Source organism: Osmerus mordax, chromosome 7, assembly GCF_038355195.1.
Source record: "Osmerus mordax isolate fOsmMor3 chromosome 7, fOsmMor3.pri, whole genome shotgun sequence".
Taxonomy (NCBI): Eukaryota; Metazoa; Chordata; class Actinopteri; order Osmeriformes; family Osmeridae; genus Osmerus; species Osmerus mordax.
The window spans coordinates 16,443,464-16,465,401 of record NC_090056.1 but is presented as its reverse complement, the minus strand read 5'-3'; the positions used below and the strand labels follow the sequence as shown (position 1 = coordinate 16,465,401).

General features: G+C 46.6%; 1 protein-coding gene across 1 annotated transcript in view; it reads left to right on the top strand.

Moving 5' to 3' along the window:
• The first annotated feature begins 742 nt into the window (after nt 1-742).
• samd11 (sterile alpha motif domain containing 11) overlaps nt 743-21,938 on the top strand; it is a 31,655-nt gene continuing 10,459 nt past the window's right edge. The window contains exons 1-4 of the mRNA XM_067239106.1: nt 743-1,544; nt 2,674-2,765; nt 10,523-10,698; nt 18,862-18,971. Of these exons, the coding sequence (XP_067095207.1) occupies nt 791-1,544; nt 2,674-2,765; nt 10,523-10,698; nt 18,862-18,971 (1,132 nt within the window). The 5' untranslated portion in view covers nt 743-790. The remainder of the gene's footprint in view (nt 1,545-2,673; nt 2,766-10,522; nt 10,699-18,861; nt 18,972-21,938) is intronic.

Sequence of the window (21,938 nt, the reverse complement as noted above, 5' to 3'; positions counted from 1 at the left end):
ATGGATTTAAAATCGTATTTTGAAGGATTGTGAGTCATATTTTATTCAAGGATGTCTAGCCACATTGTTTACAGGCATTAATGTTTACACTAAACAGTTGCTTGGTGAAGGTTTATAATTTTTTGCATTAGATTGCCTGGAGGGTTGGCTATGACAGATGAGATATAAACACAAAAGTATATATATGCTTTAAAGATATATCAAACTATCAGTCAAAAGATGTGACAATTTCTGGCTTACGCAATAACGACGTCCGTCGAGAACCCCCCTTCCAATTTTCGCGCTCGCAAAGCCTCCGCTGTTTAAATGGGCCAAGTTGAGAAGCGGCGGAGAGTGCAAATCTTGTTTGGTCTGGGTCTATGAACTTCAGCGTGACTTTAACGATATACACAGGGTTAAAAACAACTATTTCAAAAGCCCCATTAATTTGCTTTATTTTACACAAATAGACCTTTTTGGAACGATTTTTTCAAAACAGTAAATGTTATTATGCGGCCCGGATATTTTCGTTTATTATAAATAGGCTATATATGTGACAAATATATAGTAGGCTACTGGCTACCACTTTGCTTATCTTGGCAGTAGATCGTAAATTGTGAGTCTATAGAGTTGTTCATTCTTCAAAAGATTAGGCTATAATTATATTGCGCAATTCGCAAAGCGCATGAAAAGTATCATTTAAAAGAAATGAAGGAAAATATGATCATGTTTTAATAGATTCAATTAAAAAGACAGACAGCGGGCTGATCTTTGAAGGGAACAATGTTTACGCTGCTCAGGTCTGCCGAACATGTCTGGCATTAGCAGAACAAGTCCGATTAAATGTAGTGGGCAGGAGCGCGGGGAGATCCGTCATGCGAGTGTAGCTGCGAGGCTGGCGGAGAGCGTGGCTACTGAGAGCTGGAAACTAGTGAATGGCAATCTGTCGGGGAACTTCAACGGACCGCTGTCACAAAGCGACACGGGAGCCCTGCGTAAAACAAAGTGGCGCGTCTTCAAGTCTGGGATTGACCAACTCCGAAAAGAGGACACACAAGTTGGGTCGGACGAGCTGCTAATCACTTGTTACCGGCACTTGGCTTCCAGTAACATGCCGGCCATCAAAAAGGAGAGACTGGATGGGGACGATATGGCATTGGCTGCCTTCAATCAGTCCGAATACCTGGCCCCTTTAAATGCCACCGCTATCCCCGTTGTGACCCCTCATCCACCGCCGTACGACCATATTTTCGCCCATCATCGTGCGTACTTGGGGCTCCACGACTCGGCGCTGCATCACCAGCACCTACACCATCACCCGGACGACTTAATGTTGGAGAGGTTCTCCTCCATCCCCGACTTTCAACCGTTTTTTGACAACGGGGAACCATGCATCGAAGTGGAGTGTGGAGAGAACAAGGCTTTGCTTTACATTAACAAACTGTGCCAAGGTAGTAAGGGACCCTCAATCAAATACCGGGGCGAGTGGCTCACCCCCAATGAGTTCCAGTTTGTCAGTGGAAGGGAGACTGCCAAAGATTGGAAGCGAAGTATTAGACACAAAGGTAAGCACTGCAAATCTTCTCGCTAGTAAGTGAGTTAAATATGGCGTGGCAATTGTGAGACGGATGCCTTAATTTCGACTTTATACATTGTTTGTTAAACGGAGTGCCATGTGTTAGTTCGGGGTTTTGTAGTGAAAGGGTTACTCAGCATTACATTACACCAGTGCGTAAGTCGAGAGATGAGAAACGGCGCAGTATCTAGAAGCAGCGACACACAGTTTAAGGCAGCGACTATCATCAAAACTGGGCGTCGGGAGTCGTGCACGTGGACTAAGGTGAAGAACATTATACATTTAGTGTGGTTTAGCCCTAAACATTAAATGGTAGCCTAATGAAATATACGACATTTGAGTTGTAAGGCGAATTATTATGTTGAGCAACACAGCATGCAGTATGGGTGTTACTCCTCGACTGAACGGAACGGTGCGATATGTAACATAGCACTTTTGCACTTTGTCTACGGTCAGAAGATTATGTTCTGCTATTTTGAATGAGTTGTTTAAGGTTTTAACTAAAATAAGGAAGAAAGTTGACTGTTTGTTTGCCATTGATGTAATAGTTATTGCCTTGATATAATCTATCGGTTATTTATATAGGATAGATAGATAGATAGTTTGATACAGTGAATGTGATGAATGTAATGACACACTGCTTTTGGGTAATTAAGCATCTTATTTTTGAAATCCCACCCCACCCACCACCCCGGGTTTAGTCATTTAACTGCCACGTTGTTTGTTGGGGAGGGTGTCATGTACCCCACAGGTCAAAACCAATACATCTTTTCATATCTGACACTGACTGTACAGAGAGGTTACAGGACCCTAACTGTCGACCCAACCACAGGGCTGTAGAGGGGCTACACTCCATTGATTGGTACATGTTGGGTATAGGAGCTGATACTACTATAGTCAGCAGGCAGACAATCTGAAAATTGATTGTACGTCATGTTTAATTCTCCAAGTATTTTAGGGTGATTTTGTATTGAAAATTGCTTAATACCAGATGCAAATGTATAAATGGATAAAGCCTATTGTTGCTTGTATTCCTAATTCCATGTCACAGTACAAACAGTAGAGCATAGGCTAATGTACATTAATAACATAATTTATTCTCTTCTTTTTTCTCTCAGGAAAAAGTTTGAAGACTCTTATGTCCAAAGGAATCTTACAGGTACATCCTCCCATCTGTGATTGCCCTGGGTGTCGAATATCGTCTCCAGTGGTAAGACAACAGTTCCCTCACCTTTCTAAGTCTTTCTTGGTTTTCACTAGTATTGGTCTTTTTGTCTCATCTACTACTTGAAATTGTTGGATTTTCAGTTTGTTCATATATAAAATGTGTGTAATTTTAAGTCTACATAGTAGAATAATTTGTAGTAAATGGAGAATATTTGGTTAGCTTGAGGGCTAACATCAAGTCAAACATATCTGTTCGACAAAGTGCAAGGTGGTTATTTTTTGGATGAAGTCATGGTTTGTGTGTGTGTGTGTGTGTCTATATATATATATATATATATATATATATATATATATATATATATATATATATATATATATATGTGTGTATGTGTGTGTGTCTGCTGTGTGAAACATCAGTTGGATCAGCCTAGAATAGATGAGGCCAACCATATTTCCTTGATGCAATTATCCATAGTGATCAAATGAATGTATGTTTTTTTCAACAACTCAATTTGCCATAAGTAGTATGAACACCTGCTTAAACATTCAAGAAGAGAAGGAATCGGTGTTCTAGACAAAGTTAATGAGTAATGTGAATGGTTGACCAGTTAGGCCCCTTTGGCCTCTTCAAGCTCTTGTTTCTATTGTTGGTTGTTTAACCGGTCACTGTTTGCCATGTGGTGCCCTCTTAGCTGTGCCAACATCCCCATGCCCGCCTCAGAGGCAAGCCAGGCGTGGCCCCACTATTTACATGCGCCCACTTGAAGCACAGCTCTGGCTCACCATCACCAAATCTGTCCACGCAGGTGCGAGCGGTGGTGTGTGTGTGTATGTGTGTGTGTGTGTGTTTTATCGCTACGGAGCGCATCTGTCGTCGCTCCCAAGTGCTAATCTTGAGGGAAGGGTGTAAGAGGCTTAGGGAGCTACTGAGCATGGCTACTGCTGATTATTGTGTGTGAGGCACGCAAGGCAAAGGCGGTTTAGATAAGCCGGAGGTATTTGAGTGATACAGGTAAACTGGTGACGTTATTCACAGCCAGAAATGGGGATAGAGCCTGCCGCCTGAGGTCAGGTGCAGAGGAAGGAGATTCAGAGTGGATATCACAAATTCACGGCTTCACAAAAAAAAAGTTGGAAAAAACTAGAATTGTTGTTGTCGTGTGAGTGAGGCCCTATTCATATTTCCGACTTTGGGAACAGTTGGAAATCCTTTCTTCCATTCAGTAGCTCAATATTGTATCTTCAGGTGACACCCTGAGGACACAGCCCACCCCTCCAGACCACCACAGATACCACTTAACAATGTTAAACACGTCTACATAGCGAAAAAGAAGACATCCATTGTAGCTGTAGAAGACGCACAGTTAGGCTTAGCAGAGAACCGAGAGCTTGTCTGAGTTGTTTTGGCTGTGTTGCTGTGAAGCTGTGCCGTGCTGCTGACGATTTCTAGGCAGTGTTCATTCCGTGTGTAACGTCACGTGTTTAGATTCCTCATGTTTACGTCAAACAGAATTTATGAGTAGATGAGGTTGCGCAGCATGTCATTTAGCATGTCATCACGACAGAACTTGAAGAAGGACATTTCTGGTTCTCGGTTTCAATTTGAAGCAGTCGAGTCGTGTTCCTGGCATGGTCATTGTCTAATGAGAAGCCGCATATTTGTGTGTCTTTAAGCCTGTGTATGTTTGAGCATGTGTACATTTGCATGTGCGTGTTTGCTTTTATGAATACATTTGTGTGTACTTGTACGAGTGGTTCTGTGTGTGTGTTTGTGTTTAAGCTGGCCAGGCTGGGTTAGGCTGAGCTGGCAGACTTGCTGGCTGGTTGACTTGCTGGCTGGCTGGTTGACTTGCTGGTTGATTGGCTGGCTGGCAGACTGGCTGGCTGGCTGGTTGACTTGCTGGCTGGCAGACAGACTGGCTGGCTGGCTGGTTGGTTGACTTGCTGGCTGGCTGGTTGACTTGCTGGCTGGCTGCTCCCATGAGAACCGCCCTTCCTCCTCTCTGTTATTCCAGCGGAAGCGGCACAGGCCGGGAGGAAATTACACTCTCCTCCTCGTAAAAGACCTCTTCCAATCAGGGGCTCCCCCTCGGCCCTAGATTACAACACACTGCTACGGAAGAGGGGGGTGGGGGTTGTGGGGCCGCATTATTATTCTATTAGTTATGGCTTACTTGTGACGTTTTCATAATGAAATTTTTCTATCAATTTGGTTATAAAGTGCAATGGAGTGTAACATTATTTAACACACTACAATAAGAAAAGTCCTGATATTTCGTTTGGTTGTCAGTTGGAGCTATACTTTGTTGGAGCAGTAGCCATTATACACATGGGGAGTGACTTTCTTGGGTCATAATCCTGTTTTGCATGAACAGTTCAAGTCTGGGCAGGAACCAGTTGTCATATACTGTATTGGGTAGATGGTGAGAATTGGCCATGTGAAGACCCATTCTGTCGGCTCACTGTGTGTTTGTGTGTGTATGTGTGTGTCCCTGACGTGGCGCCAAGGCTGGGCTACCATGGCAACCACAAGATCAGTGGTTGGCCTGGTAGCATGTGAAAGTTGTGGGTGTGTGTCTTGGTGAATTGGCTGTATTAGTGTAAGAGTGTCCCTGAGGATCTGCTTGTTCACCAGGGGTCTCAGTGATGGGGATCAATACTTTAAGTACAACCTATTGACAGGATTGACCACAGTACAGTAGTTCTCTCTCTTTCTTTCTTTCTCTCTCTCTCTCTTTCGTCTTTCTATTTCTCTCTCCCTGCCCTATGAATAATTTAGCATAAAAGTCTGCAATTAATCCCGCAGATTAGCTATTAGCTGCTAGCCTGCACTCAATATGTCGCTGACCACCTTATGAAAGATTGTGTGTGTGTGTCTGTGTGTGTGTAGTTGCATGTGAAAGATAAGTTGTGTTTGTGCGCATTGTGATTAGGTGTTTATGTTTGTGGGTGCAGAGGGATTGCGGGGGAGGGGGAAGGTGTTGGTCTATCGGGTGTTTGCAGCTGGTCATGACGAAGCCAGCTGAGGTATTAGTGGAAACTGCTGGCCATGTGTGTGTGTCTGACTGACCCTGGCTGATAGTGGAGAGATCACTTCCTCACTCCATGCCGCCTCACTGATAACGCTGGCTCAACTAGAGTCTCAACACTTTAGTAGTAGCTGTGGGAATGAGGCAAACAGCACTATTTAAAAGAGAATTTTGTGCTCTGTCGTTGTGTTTTGTGGGTTTAAAAACTCCCCACAAAACTCCCACTGTATGACCCAAGGAAACCTTATTACGCAAACTCAAACTTGGACTTGGCTTCTTCTCGCCCTCCCTCTATCACCTGTCGTTCCCTTCCCCTGTTTTTGTTAGGGGAGAGAATGGCAGAGTCGTTACCTGTCCATTAAACTCTCTCACGGCTGGCCTGGCGGGCCTAGCCAAACACACGCCGAGAGAGAAGGAGACGGAGGGGAAGGGAGATAGACAGGAAAAGAGTGGGAGAGTGCAAAAGAGGCTGGGAGAGAGAGAGAGAGAGAGAGAGAGAGAGAGAGAGAGAGAGAGAGAGAGAGAGAGAGAGAGAGAGAGAGAGAGGGAAAATAGGGAGAGAGAGACACTCTGGCACCCTTGGCTGCACAGCCACTGACCTCCCAGCGCCGTTCCAAAATCCCCAACCCCCCCACCCCATCTCGCCGTCTCTCGCCCCCCTAAACTCCCCCCACATCCCTCCCGCGCCGCTCCACTGGGCTGCAACCGCCCGCTCAGCTCAGCGCGTGGGGACCATGGCTGCGTGTGTGTGTGTTTGTGTGTGTGTGAGATGTGGGGACCATGGCTGCGCGTGTGTGTGTTTGTGTGTGTGCGTGTGTGTGTGTGAGAGAGATGTGTGGGCCGAGAGGGGAGTGGGGGGTGAGGGGGGTCGGTTGGTAGCGTGCCTATCCTTCCCACAGTGCTTTCTCACATTTTCTCTTTCTCTCGCTCTCTTTTTCTCTCTCTCTTTTTCTCTCTCTCTCTCTCTTTTTCCTTCTCTCTCTCTCTCTCTCTCTCTCTTTCTCTCTCTCTTTCTCTCTCTCTCTCTCTCTCTCTCTCTCTCTCTCTCTCTCTCTCTCTCTGATTATGAAAAGACAAGTGTTTTCATGCCTTTGTGTACATCGCCACCCCCACTCCAAGACTACATCACTGTAAATACTGTAAAGTGTTTTTATGTGTAAAGTTAACAATAATTATGACCGTTCGACATCCTTAAAAATCTGACCCGGAAACAAGAAGGCATGTGCATTATAATTAGTATTTAAAACGTTTGTTATTCCGTCCTTGTTGCTATGGTAGTATGATTTGACATTTGCTGATGACAGACTTCCGAAGTGCAGCAGTGCTCCTAATCTACAGAGATGTCAGGAAGGCTTCCTGGGTGAGTCACAGTTAGTGAAGGTGAGAGCAAACAAGAAGTATATTTGTACTGCGTGGTGCCGTGGACCACGCAAACACTCAGCACAGCAGCTGTTTGTTTTGGCCTTTTGGTCCAGTAGTCTTATGTGACTGGGGTAACGGCAGACATTTTTTTTTTTTTCTCCATCCGCCTCCCCCTCATACCCCCGTCCCTCCCCTCCTCCCCTGTTGTCGTCTCCTGACTCCCCCTCCCCCTTTCCCCTAGTGCTCGCGCCAAGTCGGCCCGCCATCCTGCCTCCGTGCACACACACACACACACACATGCTGAGAGGTAACGGCAGACAGGCGCGTGACTCATTAGGCATCCGTCCCCCAGGGAGATCGCTGGGGGGGCGCGTGCGAGAGAGAGCGAGCGAGAGAGAGAGAGAGAGAGCGCCGCAGCTGCAGGAATGTCAGGGGCGGCTACCGCTGTGTGGGTGTGTGTGTGTGTGTGTGTGTGTGTGTGTGTGTGTGTGTGTGTGTGAGTGTGTTTGTGTATGGGTGTTTGTGTGTGAGTGCGTGTGCGTGTGCTGGTTAGAATCAGCAGCGCGGCACTGCACCTTTCAGAAAATAATGCAAAGAAAGAAAATACACAATAATCTCATTTGAGGTCAAGTAAGTTATCTACAATAATTAGCTTTTAAGAATTATGTCAAATTAAGCTTTTTTTTTTTAAGAGGCTAGTTATTTTCATCTATTTTTTCCCAATTTCAGCTTCATACCAACAAATTGCAATTCTGTTGATTATTATTGTGTGTGAAATGTTATACCCTATGATTCATAGGCCACATAAGTGAAGTTATTGGTTTTGTTTGTGTAGGTGGGTGCATGCTCGCATGTGCAAGTCTATGTGTGTGTTTGGGCAGTGTGCTGGTACTGCTACATATAGTTAAACAGACTTTCTGTTCCAATAGGTGGTCAGTGAATGATTTAAGGACAATTCTAGACCATGTTTAACAATTCTAGCACATGTATAGATGTTAGAGAACAGCTGAAGATACCATCCCTGTTCCATGTGGCGTGACTGTGAATCCGTCACATACATGTGCGTGTGCTAGCGGAACTCTGTGGCCTTGCGGTTTGTGTGGCAGTGACTGAGTTCTGCCAGGAGAACTGAACAGTTGGAAGGAGAGGTTGGTAAGGCTTCTGGATGTGTCTCATACTGAAGTGGTCATTCTAATGGACCCCATCTGGAGAGTGCCTGGCATCGTGCGTCAGTGTGTCTGTACGAGTGTGGGTGTGCTTGTAAGGGTATGTGTGTGTGTGTGTGTGTGTGTGTTTTTTTGTCAGTGTGAACTGCAGATATATTTCTTGGCTGCCTGACTGTCAGACAGAAGGCGTAGGAGGTGATATTCATAGAGGTGCTTTTAGTGGGACGTTTATGAGAGACTTTTTTCCATAGCTGAAAGAAGCCTGACCACACAGTAAGTTTGCGTGTGTGTGTGCGCGTGTGTGTGCACCTCTTTCTACACTCCTACGTGCGCTGCCATGGGGTGTGTTTCATGTTTTGTTTTGGAGAGCCCTCCTCCGTACAGCGGAAGTGTTGCCGGAAGCGGTGGGAGCCAACCCCCAGTTCTGCGTCAGTGCTACTGAAGACAGGACAGGGGGTTTCCGGGAAGGGGTGGTGGCTGCGGGGGTGTTGTGGGAGGGGGGGGGGGGGGTGTAACAGTGAGGGCTGGAGGCCTGGGTATGTTAGGACCATGTGGGTGGTTGTCTGTAAACACACCAAGGCACACTCACTGTTCGTAGACAAATTATTCTAGTACGGCACGCACCGTACCGCCGGCATGCTCCGAGTGAAATCCCCTCTCCGGAGGGGAATTCTTAGGGAACAGGTGTGCGTTTGTGTGCGTCTAGGCTTGTGCACGTTTGGGTGTGTGAGTTAGTGTGTGTGCCTGCTTTTGACAGGTGTTTGTGTCTGCGAGTGTGTGTCTGCCTGTGTGTGTGTGTGTGTGTGTAGGCCTTTCTATAAGTTGGTGAGAGTAGCCCATAAAGTTGTAGGCCCCCGAACGGCAGTGTGCAGAAGGGAGCTCGGAGGAAGAGACACCAGCAGGAGCAGATCCACTCTTCTCAGACGCCAGAACAGAACTTGTACAAAGCTCCAGCTCCACTCTCAACGGCCTGTGGAAGGAAGAAAGGGGGGGAGAATAAAAAAAGAAAACATTTTGAGGCTAGAAAGAAAAAGTCGGAAAAAACGTGTAGAACTATGTGGCCTGCTCATCCTGAGGGATGTTTTCATCTTTCTCTCCTTTTTTCCCCTCCTCTTTTTAATGTCTGCCACTTGAGAGACTCCAGAGGGGCTGCACCTGTTTGCCTCTTGGCTAGGCGCCCCCACCCACCCACCCCCACTCCTGCCCCTGCCTGCCACTCACGCCGCCTCCCCTCATGGGATGGAGGGATGAGGGAGCGGGGAGGGAGGGGTGCAGGGAGAGGTTGCGTGTGGTGGAAGGGATAGCTGGAGGGCTTGGAGGCGTCCGGGAGAGCGAAGTCGAGATGTAGGCGCTGAGAGGGGTAGAGACGGAGGGAGGGAGTGGGAGTTGGAAGGAGGGAGGGAGGGAGAGTTTCAAAGACAGGTCCGTTCTGCTGTACTGGACAGACCCACAATGCTTTGCTGTCTCCTTACTTGTGTGAAGTTTCTTCCATTTTGTGACTAACCTTTTCTGTATTACCTCCTTAGATTTAACACCATTACTTTAAAATATCCTCTTTCTTTATCTGTTCCCCATTTTTCTCTGCGCCCTCTCTCTCTCTCTCTGTCTCTCTCTCTCCCTCCATACCCCTGTCTCTGATTGGCCTGTGTTAATCTGCAGTGACCTCTTCAGGTCACATTAAAGGTCGCTCAGCTTCACTCCCTAAACCCCTGAGGGCCACACTCCTCTCTTATCCCTTTTTCTCCTGGCTTAGTGGCCAAATGACTCAAGGAGCCCTGACCCTATAGCTTCTTAATAACCATGTATGTGAACATAAATGGTCGTATGGAAACTGTGAATTTGAAGCTGATCCTGATATACTCATATAGAAGCTTTGTATGTCCTTTATGTGTTAAATCTGAGCATTTCCTGTGCATAATGCTAAATGCTACTTAGAACGATGGACGTAGCATGTTTCTCATTAAAAGGATTCCTCCACAAAGGTATGCCATATTCCCAGTGACTGTCATGCTATTGATTTCGGTCTATGAGTGATGAGGCTTATTACAGTGGTCAATGCACATCCAGTCAGCTGTTACGGTTCGTACTGTTGAGTGGCTCATATCGAGCGCTAACCTTTTTAGCCCCGGCTATTAGCATATTAGCAACCTATTAGCCTTAGCATGTTAGTACGAGAGTGTTTACCAGTTAAGCCATATTTCTAAGAGCTTTCTTCTCCCCTGTCTATGTGGCTTGTTGTGTAGAACCGCGGGCGCCTGGCCGAGAAGCGTACCATCCCCCTGCCGCCCAACCGAGTGCCCAAGAAGGAGCTGGCCTCCATTTTCAGCAGTGACGACAGTGAGGGGAGTGACAGGACCAGTGGCGACCATGCCCACATCAAGCAGGAAGATGAGCTGCACTACAGTATCATGAGAAAGAGGTAAGGCCCAGACGCTGCACCACGCCAGCTCATAATACTCTTTTTTTTCAAGTTATTGCAACCCCCCCCCCCCCATCCAATGCAATGTTCAAAGTTCTACTGCTTGATGTGCAATGCACACTCTCAGCACATTCTAGAACTGGTGGACCAAAATTGGTGGACAGTGGATGGAAAAGCTGATATATATATATATATATATATTTTTTTTTACAATAATACTTAAAGAAATATAGATACTGTATCAAGCATTGCATGCAGACGTAGTGCCACGGAGCTGCTGAGGCTCAAATAGATTCTTAAAGACCATGCATATGGTTGTCAGAGAAACCTGGCATTTACCTACGTTTTAAACGCAGTGCAGGAGCATATGACTGGCCACAGTGTGCTTTAGATAATTCATCTGTGGTTACCCCTAACACGCACACACATACACACATGCACAAAAGCCATTTTTAGGAAATAGACAAATGCATGACAGAGAGGAAATGGAAAGTGGTAGTTGAGACTTGAGCCTTTTTGATGCTGAAGGAGCCTTTGTTCCTTAGGTGTTTTACACTTTGTTTTGCTATTCAATATGTTCACAATTATAAAAAGTATCAAACCTTGCAACTGCTTTATGATGCCTTTTTGTTAAGTAGGCCAACGCAATATCTTACAAACCTTTACACGTGATAAGCAGTAAGAGGGTAGGGACATCATGGTTGTGGCTCTCCTACATATTATAGCTCCACCCTGACATACTGTGCAGCTGAGGAACTCAAATGAAATACATACAATTTATAATGAGCAGTTTGACAGTGTTCACAATTACAATCTTTTTGTTACGTGTGTAAGTAAATAAAAAAAAATACTATTAACATGTCCAAGCTGACATGTTTTACTGGAGTGGTTAGATAGAATTATTTATGAGTCTAATATTGGTAAATAGTAAATGCTGTTATGCCTTTACATTAGATTTAAGTCGTCTTTACACTGTAAAGCACTCACTCAAAAGGAAGCTTGTGTACACGAACACACACACAGACGGTTGTAAACAGATGTGTGCATATACATTCGTGTGGCACATTCGTGTGGCACACAGAGACTGCCGAGGTCGTTGAAAGGTCACCCTATTAAGATGAACCAAATGAGCTCAAATGAGGACAGGGCTGCTAGGCTCTGATGGCATACTCCACTTTTTGGCAACTGAAATGAAATCAAAAGAATTGGGAATTAATAAAACCTTTTCAAATCTTTTTGTCTTCGCACATCCTTATTTTCTTTCATTAATTTCTGCGTCTTGTATTTTCTTCTGTCAGCAAACAGGAACTTTTACCAAAATCATTTGTTGTTTGGGGCTGTCCAAAATGTCAATAACATATCTCACAGACTCCTTCAAGACAGACTCTCGTTGATGCTAGCTGGGTGATAACCCACTTGTACAACCTCATTAGGGAAGAGGAGGTTTTTTTCCCCATCCGGCGTCTCGAGACCCGCGTGTGACACGAAGGCTAGCGAAGCGACTGTGAAGCTTTAAATGGATCTTCTAACCTCATTAAAGAGGGTCTTCCCTCCCCCTCCCGACACTTGCGCCGCTTGCGTGTTAAGATGATAATGAATTTAAAGAACACTTATGACTAATATGTCAGGCTTTTACCCTTTAAAAGGCGGCGGACTCGTTGGAGCCACAGCTCCGGTCTGTCCCGGGCATCCGTCTCCGCGCTACTTTACCCCCCCTGAATGTGGGTCTGGGCGCAGCGCATAATGGGATGTCCAATCACGGAAATCTGATTTCTATTGACCACGGCTTCGTAAGTGAGTCGTAGAGGGGTCTGAAACAATCGGATTTGGCCGATGGATGGTGAAAAATATGGGAGGCTGTGTGTGTGTGTGTTTGTGTGTATCTGTGGTCCTTCCACACGCCATGTGAATGGGGGATAGCAGTGTGTCACACCCTCTTACTCACAGCAACTTCGTGTTAGCTTTCAACGCCAAAACACATACTTTACAGAGTAGAATGTAGTGTTTTGTTTTGTGTTTCTGGATGCCACTGTAAATTTCCACTCTGAGTCTAAATGTTTTTTTTTCAGATTATTTGTAGACAAGTATAAAGTGTACAGGTTTGTTTATGTTTTTACACAGAATAGTGTAGCTTAATTTTAATTTCTAATAAAATATCTCCCTGCACAATTTAAAGATCCCATGACATGCTGTTTTTGGATGCTTTTATATAGGCCTTAGTGGTCCCCTAATACTGTATCTGAAGTCTCTTTCCCGAAATTCAGCCTTGGTGCAGAATTACAGCCACTACGAGCAGTCCAACAATGAGCTTTCCTCAGGACGTGCCGTTTCTGTGTCTGTAGCTTTAAATGCTATGAGGGAGAAAGAGGCGGCGCTAACTGCCATGCTTCGGTCGTTTGCAAGCCATGATGTCTCGAGGAAAAACCAATATCGCGCTCGCACGGTCGTAGATCATTTTCTCATTGGTGGGCCAAATTCTCTGTGCGGGCAAAGCAGAGAAAGGGGGAGGTAACCTTCCCTATTGTGACGTCACAAAACGGACATTTTCACAACCGAGCGTTTCAGCTTTCCTTTTCTCAAAGGCGGAGAAGAATACCCAGGGCTTGGTTTACATCTATCAACATTTCTAGCCATTGGGGGACAAAAGGCAGGCTAGGGGAACTCATATTAATGTTAAATAACCTCCTAAAGTGAACATTTCATGTCATGGGACCTTTAAAGTACTTTGTGTCAGGTTCCAATGTGAATGTTGTGGTAATGTTAAGGGTGCATCCCTGTGACGGGGTCCTTAAGGTCCGGCCCTCACCGCTCCCCAGGTTGTCATCCTTGGAATAGGAGTTGTCAAGTTTATCATAGATCTCCACTCTATATCTCGTAACCAGATTAATGTTAGTGTCCACCCATCGGCTTTACGGACGATTAGCTCGTGAGACCCCATGGAGAAGGGCGTAGAGAGGCTTGCGTCTTGGCTTCTGTGGCTGAGGAGGTAGCAGAGCATGCCCCGGCTACAGCCAAGCCCGGCGACCCCCCCAGGCCTCGGGCAGCCGGCGGGGAGAGCTGCAGAGGCAGACCCCATGATTAATGGTTGGTTGTCACATTGAAGGCACATCTGGAACAGAAGTTAACGGGGTCTTGTCTTGTATTAGCCGCCTCGCATCATCCTCCCTGCGCTCTGCAAAGACATAACCAGAGACTGGGTCATCGGAGTCAGAATGACAACAAGGAACAAACCAATGCGTTGTTAGCCAGAGCGTCAAACCTATCATGGGTAAGCGTCCTCGTTCTTGAAGGCTGAATATTTAACAGGAGGTAGCCGAGGTATGTTGTCTGTTACTCAAGGGCAAAACGAAGCCTACCTGAATGTTGTTTCAGTTGGATGTAGATAACAGGGCTTTGATTTAAAACTGCTGACTGAGAGTCTAGGTAATTACTGAGCAACCACCACGGATTATATAAGGTCCACCTGCTGACGTCGGTCTTTTAGGCTGCACCTTCGAGGAAACAGCACAGTGCGCATCTTTATTTACCCATAGAAGGTAAACTCAACTTATCACTCATTTTAAATGAAATCAAGCCCAAGGCCAAAATGTTGCCCTGTCATTCATTACTTAGGTAGACAGATATGTATATGTTTTGTATCAAAGTAGACGTGGCAAATATTTAAGTATTGTAAATGTCTAAGTAGATTACCTGACTGTGATGGGCGGAGGGAGGTTGTCACCAGAACCACTTTGGAGAGACACAAAGAGAGAGCGATAGACCAACTTGAAGCGCCATCCTTTTCCCTTTGGTGATAGCTGAGGCTTAGCGGCTAGCATGGACACCTCCACAGAACGCTCTGCATCTGTTGAGAGCTGGCCCATCCCTCATTAGGAGCAGACCACAAGGCTGGAAGCTGAATCCATTGGGGGTCATGTATAGCAGCCTGCTAGCATGAAACCTGAATGTGTTTTTTCAATCCTGGTAGGTACAGGCCTGGTAGTGGGATAGTTATACGCTCAATACAAAGTAATGGTGTTGTGTAGCGGTGAGAGTAAGTCTAATTGGAGGATAGAAGCCTGTTTCCATTTAGTAATACATGGCATTACCAGTGTTGTTGACAGGTTGCATTTGTTCATGTTGATCTGTTTTGAGATCTCGTCTTGAATTTTGTCTGAGAACGACCCTTCAGAAGCCTGCTCACAGTAATGGAGCATTGAGAGCAGACGGTTATTGCTAAAAGCTTTGTCCTAGAGCACAATTAGTCAGTGGATGTTTTAGAGCTTTGTAGAGAACTTCTGAAGACTTATTAATTTTGTTCACGTGGCTTCTCCATGGCAACAGCTGTAACAATGTAATTGCAGAGAAGAGTTTGCTTTTAGCAAGAAAGTCTTAATATATTACTGTCTTCGTACTTTATTACCAAAAGATGCATGCTTGATTAGACATCAGCAGGTGAGGTTCACGTGCCTCTGAAGACAAGTTCAATCCCAGACATCATGCCACTCAGACGTCTGGTCCTATCTTAGTTTAAGATACATCAACAATGAACAATGATACATCAACAATGTCCACATTGTTTTGCAATATTGGGAACAATATATTAAGACGATACAGATAATACAAGGGAAGTACAGAGCAAGAAATCAAAACCTTCTGTCTGGCCCTGTGAATGAAGACCGGACCTCAACATGATCAACTTACGATATGTTTTATTTAGGTTTACTTTTGTTCTCTGGGTTTCTCCGTATCGACCACACTTCAGCTTAAGTATGATAGGGGCCGCTGGGAAACCCCACAAGAACACGAGAACCTCATTTATTTATCTATTTCTGTATTTATTTATTACTCCCTTGCTTGCTTGAACCCCCCTCTGCAACTTGCTGCCTGGTGCTTGTACCAGGAGTCTCTTAATACCAGCAGCCTTTGTCTGGAAAGCACCTCCTCTGCAGATTTCTTCATTATTCAATATGTTATGCTCATAAGTTTTGGAAGTTGGAATAGTGTTTTTTTTTTTTGTGTTAAGGTCTAAAGAGCGTACAGTATATACAGACAAGGTCTTTCAGGCATGCTGTATCTTTCTCCCCCTTCTTTCTCTTTCTCTCTTTTTTTCTTTCTCTGGTGTGTGATGTCACCTCATGCCCCCCCACCCCCCTCTGTCAGTCTGTCAGCGGTTTCCTCTGTGGTCCTGTCAGACATGGCGTCAGGGTGTCCGAGCTGCCAGCCCGTGCCAGCTCACACCGCGACCTCCCACCGCGGCACCTTGGCTCCTCTTGCCAGTGTCACAGTGTGGTACCGTGGGGACATGCGCCGCTACACTGTCCCCCTGCCAGAAGGAGGGGCTCCCCATGTCTTCTGGAAAGCAGTAGCGTAAACAGAGTTTTTGGGGGTGGGGTCCCATTTTAAAAGGAGGGGGCCACTTAATTATTTATTTTTTATATCGTAACAATTCATGATTTTTTTAACAATCAGAAATATGTGGGTTGAAGGACATGTAAATGATGGGGCCTTGGGGCCCCCAGAACCTCTCCTGGCTCCACTACTGCTGGAGAGGCTGAAATACAGTTAGTTGGTGTATCTGGGTCACAGTGTCTGTCCTGTGGACGCGGGTGAGGAGGGTGTTGACCAGTTTAGCGATGAGCCCGTGATGAGATGATGATTGTCTCCGGCATGCGCCTAGCTGATAAGGAGTGGCTCATGTCCTTCTTAAGCTGTCACCGGGCGCTACCGCTACCAACCCCCCTCTCACCCCCTCAAAGTCCCCACCCCCAACCTGAACTACACTAAACGCTGAGTCAGGCAACTCGGTCTTAAACACCCAAACTCACCCATGCCTTGGCCCCCACCCCTACCTTTCCTGTCAACCCCACCCCTACCTTTCCTCTCACCCCTAACCCCACCCTCACCTTCCCTGTCTGCTATCATTGAGGGGCAGATTATGACCTTGGTTGTCCAGGCTGAGTGAGCGGGGTTGGGGGGGGGGGGGGGGGGGGGGGAGGAGTTGGACACGGGCCTCATTAACCGTCCATGTCAGGACAGCCCAGGAAAAGTGCACTAATTACCCAGCTAACGATGTCCTTGCCCGTCACGGCTTACAGTGGATCCTCTGCCAGGGGATAATAGCACACAGCCCCTGTGAGAAGTTCAGGATGGCTTTGTGGCGCTCACTTTGAGTGATAGACCTCAGGGGGGGGTCAAGGGGCAGTTAACAGGGGCAGAGCTTCAATCCTAGTGGTCTGTAAACACATTTCAGCTGTTACGAAAGGTAAGAAGCTGGAAAATAGAAATGATTTGATCACAAATGTGTAGTACAGTAGTAGGTACAAATATTAAGTACTCACATGCATCTGTGACAGGTAGCCTACTTCTACAAGCAGTATTTGAATTGAAGGCAATGATGACTGTGGATGTCATGTCACTTAAGTGTGACATCAAGCTGTACAAAAGCTTCTCTCTTTGCTTAGTAACCAGACGGATCTATTTTGGACTGAGCCTTGCCTTGTTTTTCTCCTGACTCATCGATTCCCGCTGACTGACAAGTGACCGATAACCAAACATGGTCAGAATCAGACGCAACAAATTCCCTGCATCTGTTTGGAAAACAGCTCGGAGCACGACAGCCTGACATTAGCGAGTTGGAGCCTGTAATCATGGTGCTGTAAAACCCAGAATTCAGCAGCCGCAAACAGTGTGGCCTCGCCGTTGCCTGAGTGGTGGCAGACAATAACAATCTGCTTCATCTCAGCCCAGGCATTTCTGCCTGCCCTGTCATATTAACCCCCGTCACTGCAACTAGCTTTTTCGCAATCGCTTCCCGAAACTTCTGGCGCTAGCTTAAGATCCTTCCTGTGAACTCATAACGAAAAAACTGTTGCCTGAATGCAAAATGAACACTCTTGCGTTCGAGTTACGTCAGTTAAGCTCCCCTAAATCGGGGCCGATAGATGAAAACTAAGCAACGATTAAAAATATGTAGTTACACGTCACTGTATGTGGAATGTCTACACATTGCTAAGCTTTCAGGCAACGCTCATTGACGACATCACTTTTCAACTAACTCCATGCAGGCGAACAATGATAATTTCATCTCATACCAGTCAATGTCTAGTCCATGTATGTCACCAGCTGTACAGGACAACGACTGTACCGGTAGTTACGGTACTGTATGCCTATGATATTCTCTCAAATGCTAATCGGCTATTTTCCATCATTATGCCGCATAATGCGATCAGAGCTGTAATCAGATTGAATGGAAAATACCTACATGACACAGTTTTGTCGTGGGCCGTGCGGAGAATGAGCGAGCCTCAATAGGGGCGGGGCAGGTCAAACTAAACCAGATCCCAGGCCTTAATCTGTTCACCTATCCCCCAGTCAGGCTCTGAAGGACAAGGCAGGGATGTTACTCACAGTTCAGGGTGCCTAGTGGATCAGGGTGACCCTTGATCAGTACTGAAGTGTCCAAACGTCCAGATTTATTTGCATTAGCTAACTGTCCTGTGGGGCAAGCTGAAAGGATGGTGTGTCATTAGTAGTGATGTAACAGTACTGATATTTAGCTGTGTTTTGCCATGGAGATGAATAATGGTTAGCGATGATCATTGTGCTGATCTTTTGGAAATAAATAAAAGTTTAGCATTGCAATAACGGGCTATGGTTAACAACACAGAGTTTCTATCGTAACCTAAACTCATGCTTTGACTGAATCACGTCTCCAAGATGTTCTTGTCTTTGTAGATTTTCGACCGGTGTGTTTTTTTCTTTCTAACTGATTTTGTGGGGAGTGATTAAGAAAAAAAGCGATAATCACATTTTAAGCTCATAAACCACTTATGAGTCCTGAATGTGTTGATTAATGCATCTTAAGATTTTAGATGAGAAGGGATGAGACCCAGAAGTGCTTGATGCAGGAGTCTGTCATTGTCCATTACACACTTCCAAGCCTGGGACAATAAGCACAGCCAGAGTAGAAGCTAATGGATGTTTGGATACCAGCTTGCCTAGAAGACTGAAACAGAGAATTGTGTGTATGTATAGACTAGAAGGTCTGTGACTGTGTGTGTGTGTATGTGGTTGGAGTTGCCTATGTGTGTGCACGTTTGTCTCGCAAGGTTGTGTGTTTGCAAGTGTGTGTGTGTGTCCGCTCCGATCCCCTAACCCTTGGTTCCTGTGTGTGTGATGCAGTCGGGACGGTGACCTCTCTACGATCATCTCCAACCTGCATCACACCAGACAGCACGGCATGCCAGAGGGCCAGCCTGCCACCGACCTCAGCACCAGCACTGGACACACAGGTAGGAGACCATCCTTGCTATCTGTGTGTGTGTGTGTGTGTGCGTGTGTGTGTGTGTGTGTGGTGTGTCTGAGGTCAGGATGGATCAGGTAGGAAATGTGTGTATGAACTGTGTGTGTAAATGAGCTTTTTCTTACTTTTTTTCTTTCTTTTTTTTTCCCCACTGATTAGAGCATCGCCCCCTTTAAATCAAATAGTTGATTAAAGTATCAAACATTATCCCTGCAATAATTTGTTTGATTGGGGCAACTTAATGTAATCTTATTACTAACTCTTCACTGTCCTGCTCTCAAGTCGATTAGATTCTTCCATTTCCTGTCACACTCTGGGGTTTTTTAAATCTTAAACCCCTGTTTTAAATCACCACTGAATAAATAGCTTTGTTTGCCATTAATCCAGTTTCATGTGAGAACAGGACCCATGGTGTGTTGTGTTAAGCTCAAGCTTTTCAGGAAGCTTACACCCTCATTCAAACCACCAAAAACGTACCCGATTTTCTCCAGGATACTTCTAGTGGGATATCTATGAACAGTAAACAGTGTCTGTGTAATACAGTGTCATTCAATAAGATGTTTTATCAAAGTGTTAATGGTCCATTTGGCAAGTGTGTCTGTGAGGTGTAAAACAAGAGCACCTGCAGTGGGTCAGACAAGGTGTGTTGTGTCAACACCCAGGGATTAAGAGAGTCTGGGGTCCCCTACTGGTCTGGTTGGCAGGAGTGTCTAGAAGGTTACAGTAGAGCTGGTTTCATCTCAGACATCACTTATTTAATGTATCTCAGATAGCGTGACCGGAGGAACTCATTCACTTGCAGCAAGTGGAACCAGGTATTGACAACTTCTGTAATGTTTCCGGACGTTTGACAGGACAAGTCCTGAGTTGGGTGCTTGAGTAGGTTTAACATATAGGAGCCTCTCACACACAGAGTGGTATTAGAGGGGGTCTCGTCTTGAACTAGCCTGAACCCTGAAGCACCCAGGGGGGTCTCGTGGACCCTTTTATCCCATTATCCAGAGTGGCACACTGCACAAATGGCATAATCACCCCCTAACTCCTCACCCTGGTATCTCCAGGATCTCCTGTGTCTGGGGGCCTCCTCGTCCATACGGTGGCTTCAGCACCAACCCGGCGGAGGGGTGGTCGGTTGGATGTGACGGCCGGGGTGTCTCTCCAGGGTGATTAGGCTGGAGTGTTAACAGCTCCAGTCAGCCAGAGACTTAGACCCCTGTGTTTGGGCTGGATTCTCTCCCCCCCCCCAAAAAAAAAACTGTCTAATCAGCCAGCTAAGCTCAACTGAGAAAACACCCCCCCAAATGAACAGTAATCTTAATGGAGGAAGACACAAAGGGATGAGGAGGAGTTGGGGGGGGGGGGGGTGTGAGGGGGGGATGAGGGGGGGGTGGGGGGGGTGGAGGAGTACGGTGTGGCCGGTGCCGGAAGGGAGCCAGGCCCAAAATCCGTCAGTTTGAGGCTTTAAAGGGAGATTTGACTGCGTGGCTAAGCGGCTCGCTCCGTGTCCTGTAAACAAGTCCAATCCGATCATCCACTGGCTCTAATTCTGTCTGCCAGTGAAATTAGAGACGTACGGGTGGAGACATACCCTCACACAGGTCTGAAGAGGTGAAGGGAGGTGAGGGAGGTTAGGGCGAGTATACGACCATAGGGCCATCTTAACACATCTGTTGGCTGACCTGTGAGGTCGTAGAAAATCCTGGACACTCCAGTGGGTTGGACATCTTGGAGTCCCTTTCACAAAACCCCTTGCTTGAGGTTGAGCTCTAATTATGGCATTCAGGCAGTTGTACAGTCATTCATGCTGAGCAAGGGCTAGAAGTTGGATTTTGTGAACTATGCAACTTTACTGTCATAGCCAAAGTATTTAGTATTTTAACATGACAATTCAGAGTATGTGACTGTGTTAGGTTTAGGTTAGGGTCAGGATAAGACGGTACTGAGTACGAGCATTCAGCTTCTATCCCTTTCTGTTTGTTCAGTAGTGTCAACCTCTCCATTTAAATCTCTCCACTCGACATGTTTAACTTCTACAGCTGGCATGTGGCTGGAAAACTGAAGAGAGAGAGAAACTGAGGGATTCTGTGCGAAAAAACTTTAGAAAAACAGAGGGGAGAGAGAGAGGGAGAGAGGGAGAGAGAGAGAGAAAGAGAGAGAGAGAGAGAGGGGGAGAGGGAGAGAGAGAGAGAGAGAGGGAGAGAGAAAGAGAGAGATGAATGAGTGTGGTGCCGGTATCAGGGGAGGGCAGACGGCGACTGTGGCGGCGGCCAGCTTTGTGTGTGTTTGTGTGTGTGTGTGTGTGTGTGTTTGTCGGAAGAACGGGAAGCAGGCTGCTGCGCCGTCTCCGTGCCGGAGTGGGCCGTTAATTAAATCTGAGGGATAGACAGGAGGGCTACCTCCCACCCTCCCTCTCCGCCTTCCTCCCTGCCCCCGCCACCCTGCTATCCTCTCTCTCCCTCCCTCCTTCCCTCCCCTCCCACCATCCTCCCTCTCCGCCCTCCTCCCTGCTCCCGCCACCCTGCTCCCCTCCTCCCTCCCTCCCTCCTTCCCCTCCCACCATCCTCCCTCATCTCCTCTCCTTTCTTCCCTCCTTCCCTACCCCCCAGGGCCCCTGGCTACTCTGAGGCTCTGGGAGGTGAGGTGAGGAGAGACGGGGGGAGAGAGAGCAGCGAGGGGAGGGGAGAGAGCAGGGGCGCCGGCTGAGCGTCTGGCTGCCTGTGGAGACTGTAAACCGTGGCTCTGTGGTCAGACCAGAGACTCTAACAGGCGGATAAGGTGTTTTTGGGACCGCTTTTCTCTCTCTCTCCCTCCCTTTCTCCCTCCCCCTCTCCACCGCTCCCTGTGCTCAGACTCCCAAAGGCAGTTAAAGTCAGACGGCGGTGTGTGTGGTTGGGGTTTGAGTGTTTTGTGAGTTTTTGTGTGTGTGTGGTGGGGGCGATATATGAAGGAGGGGTGT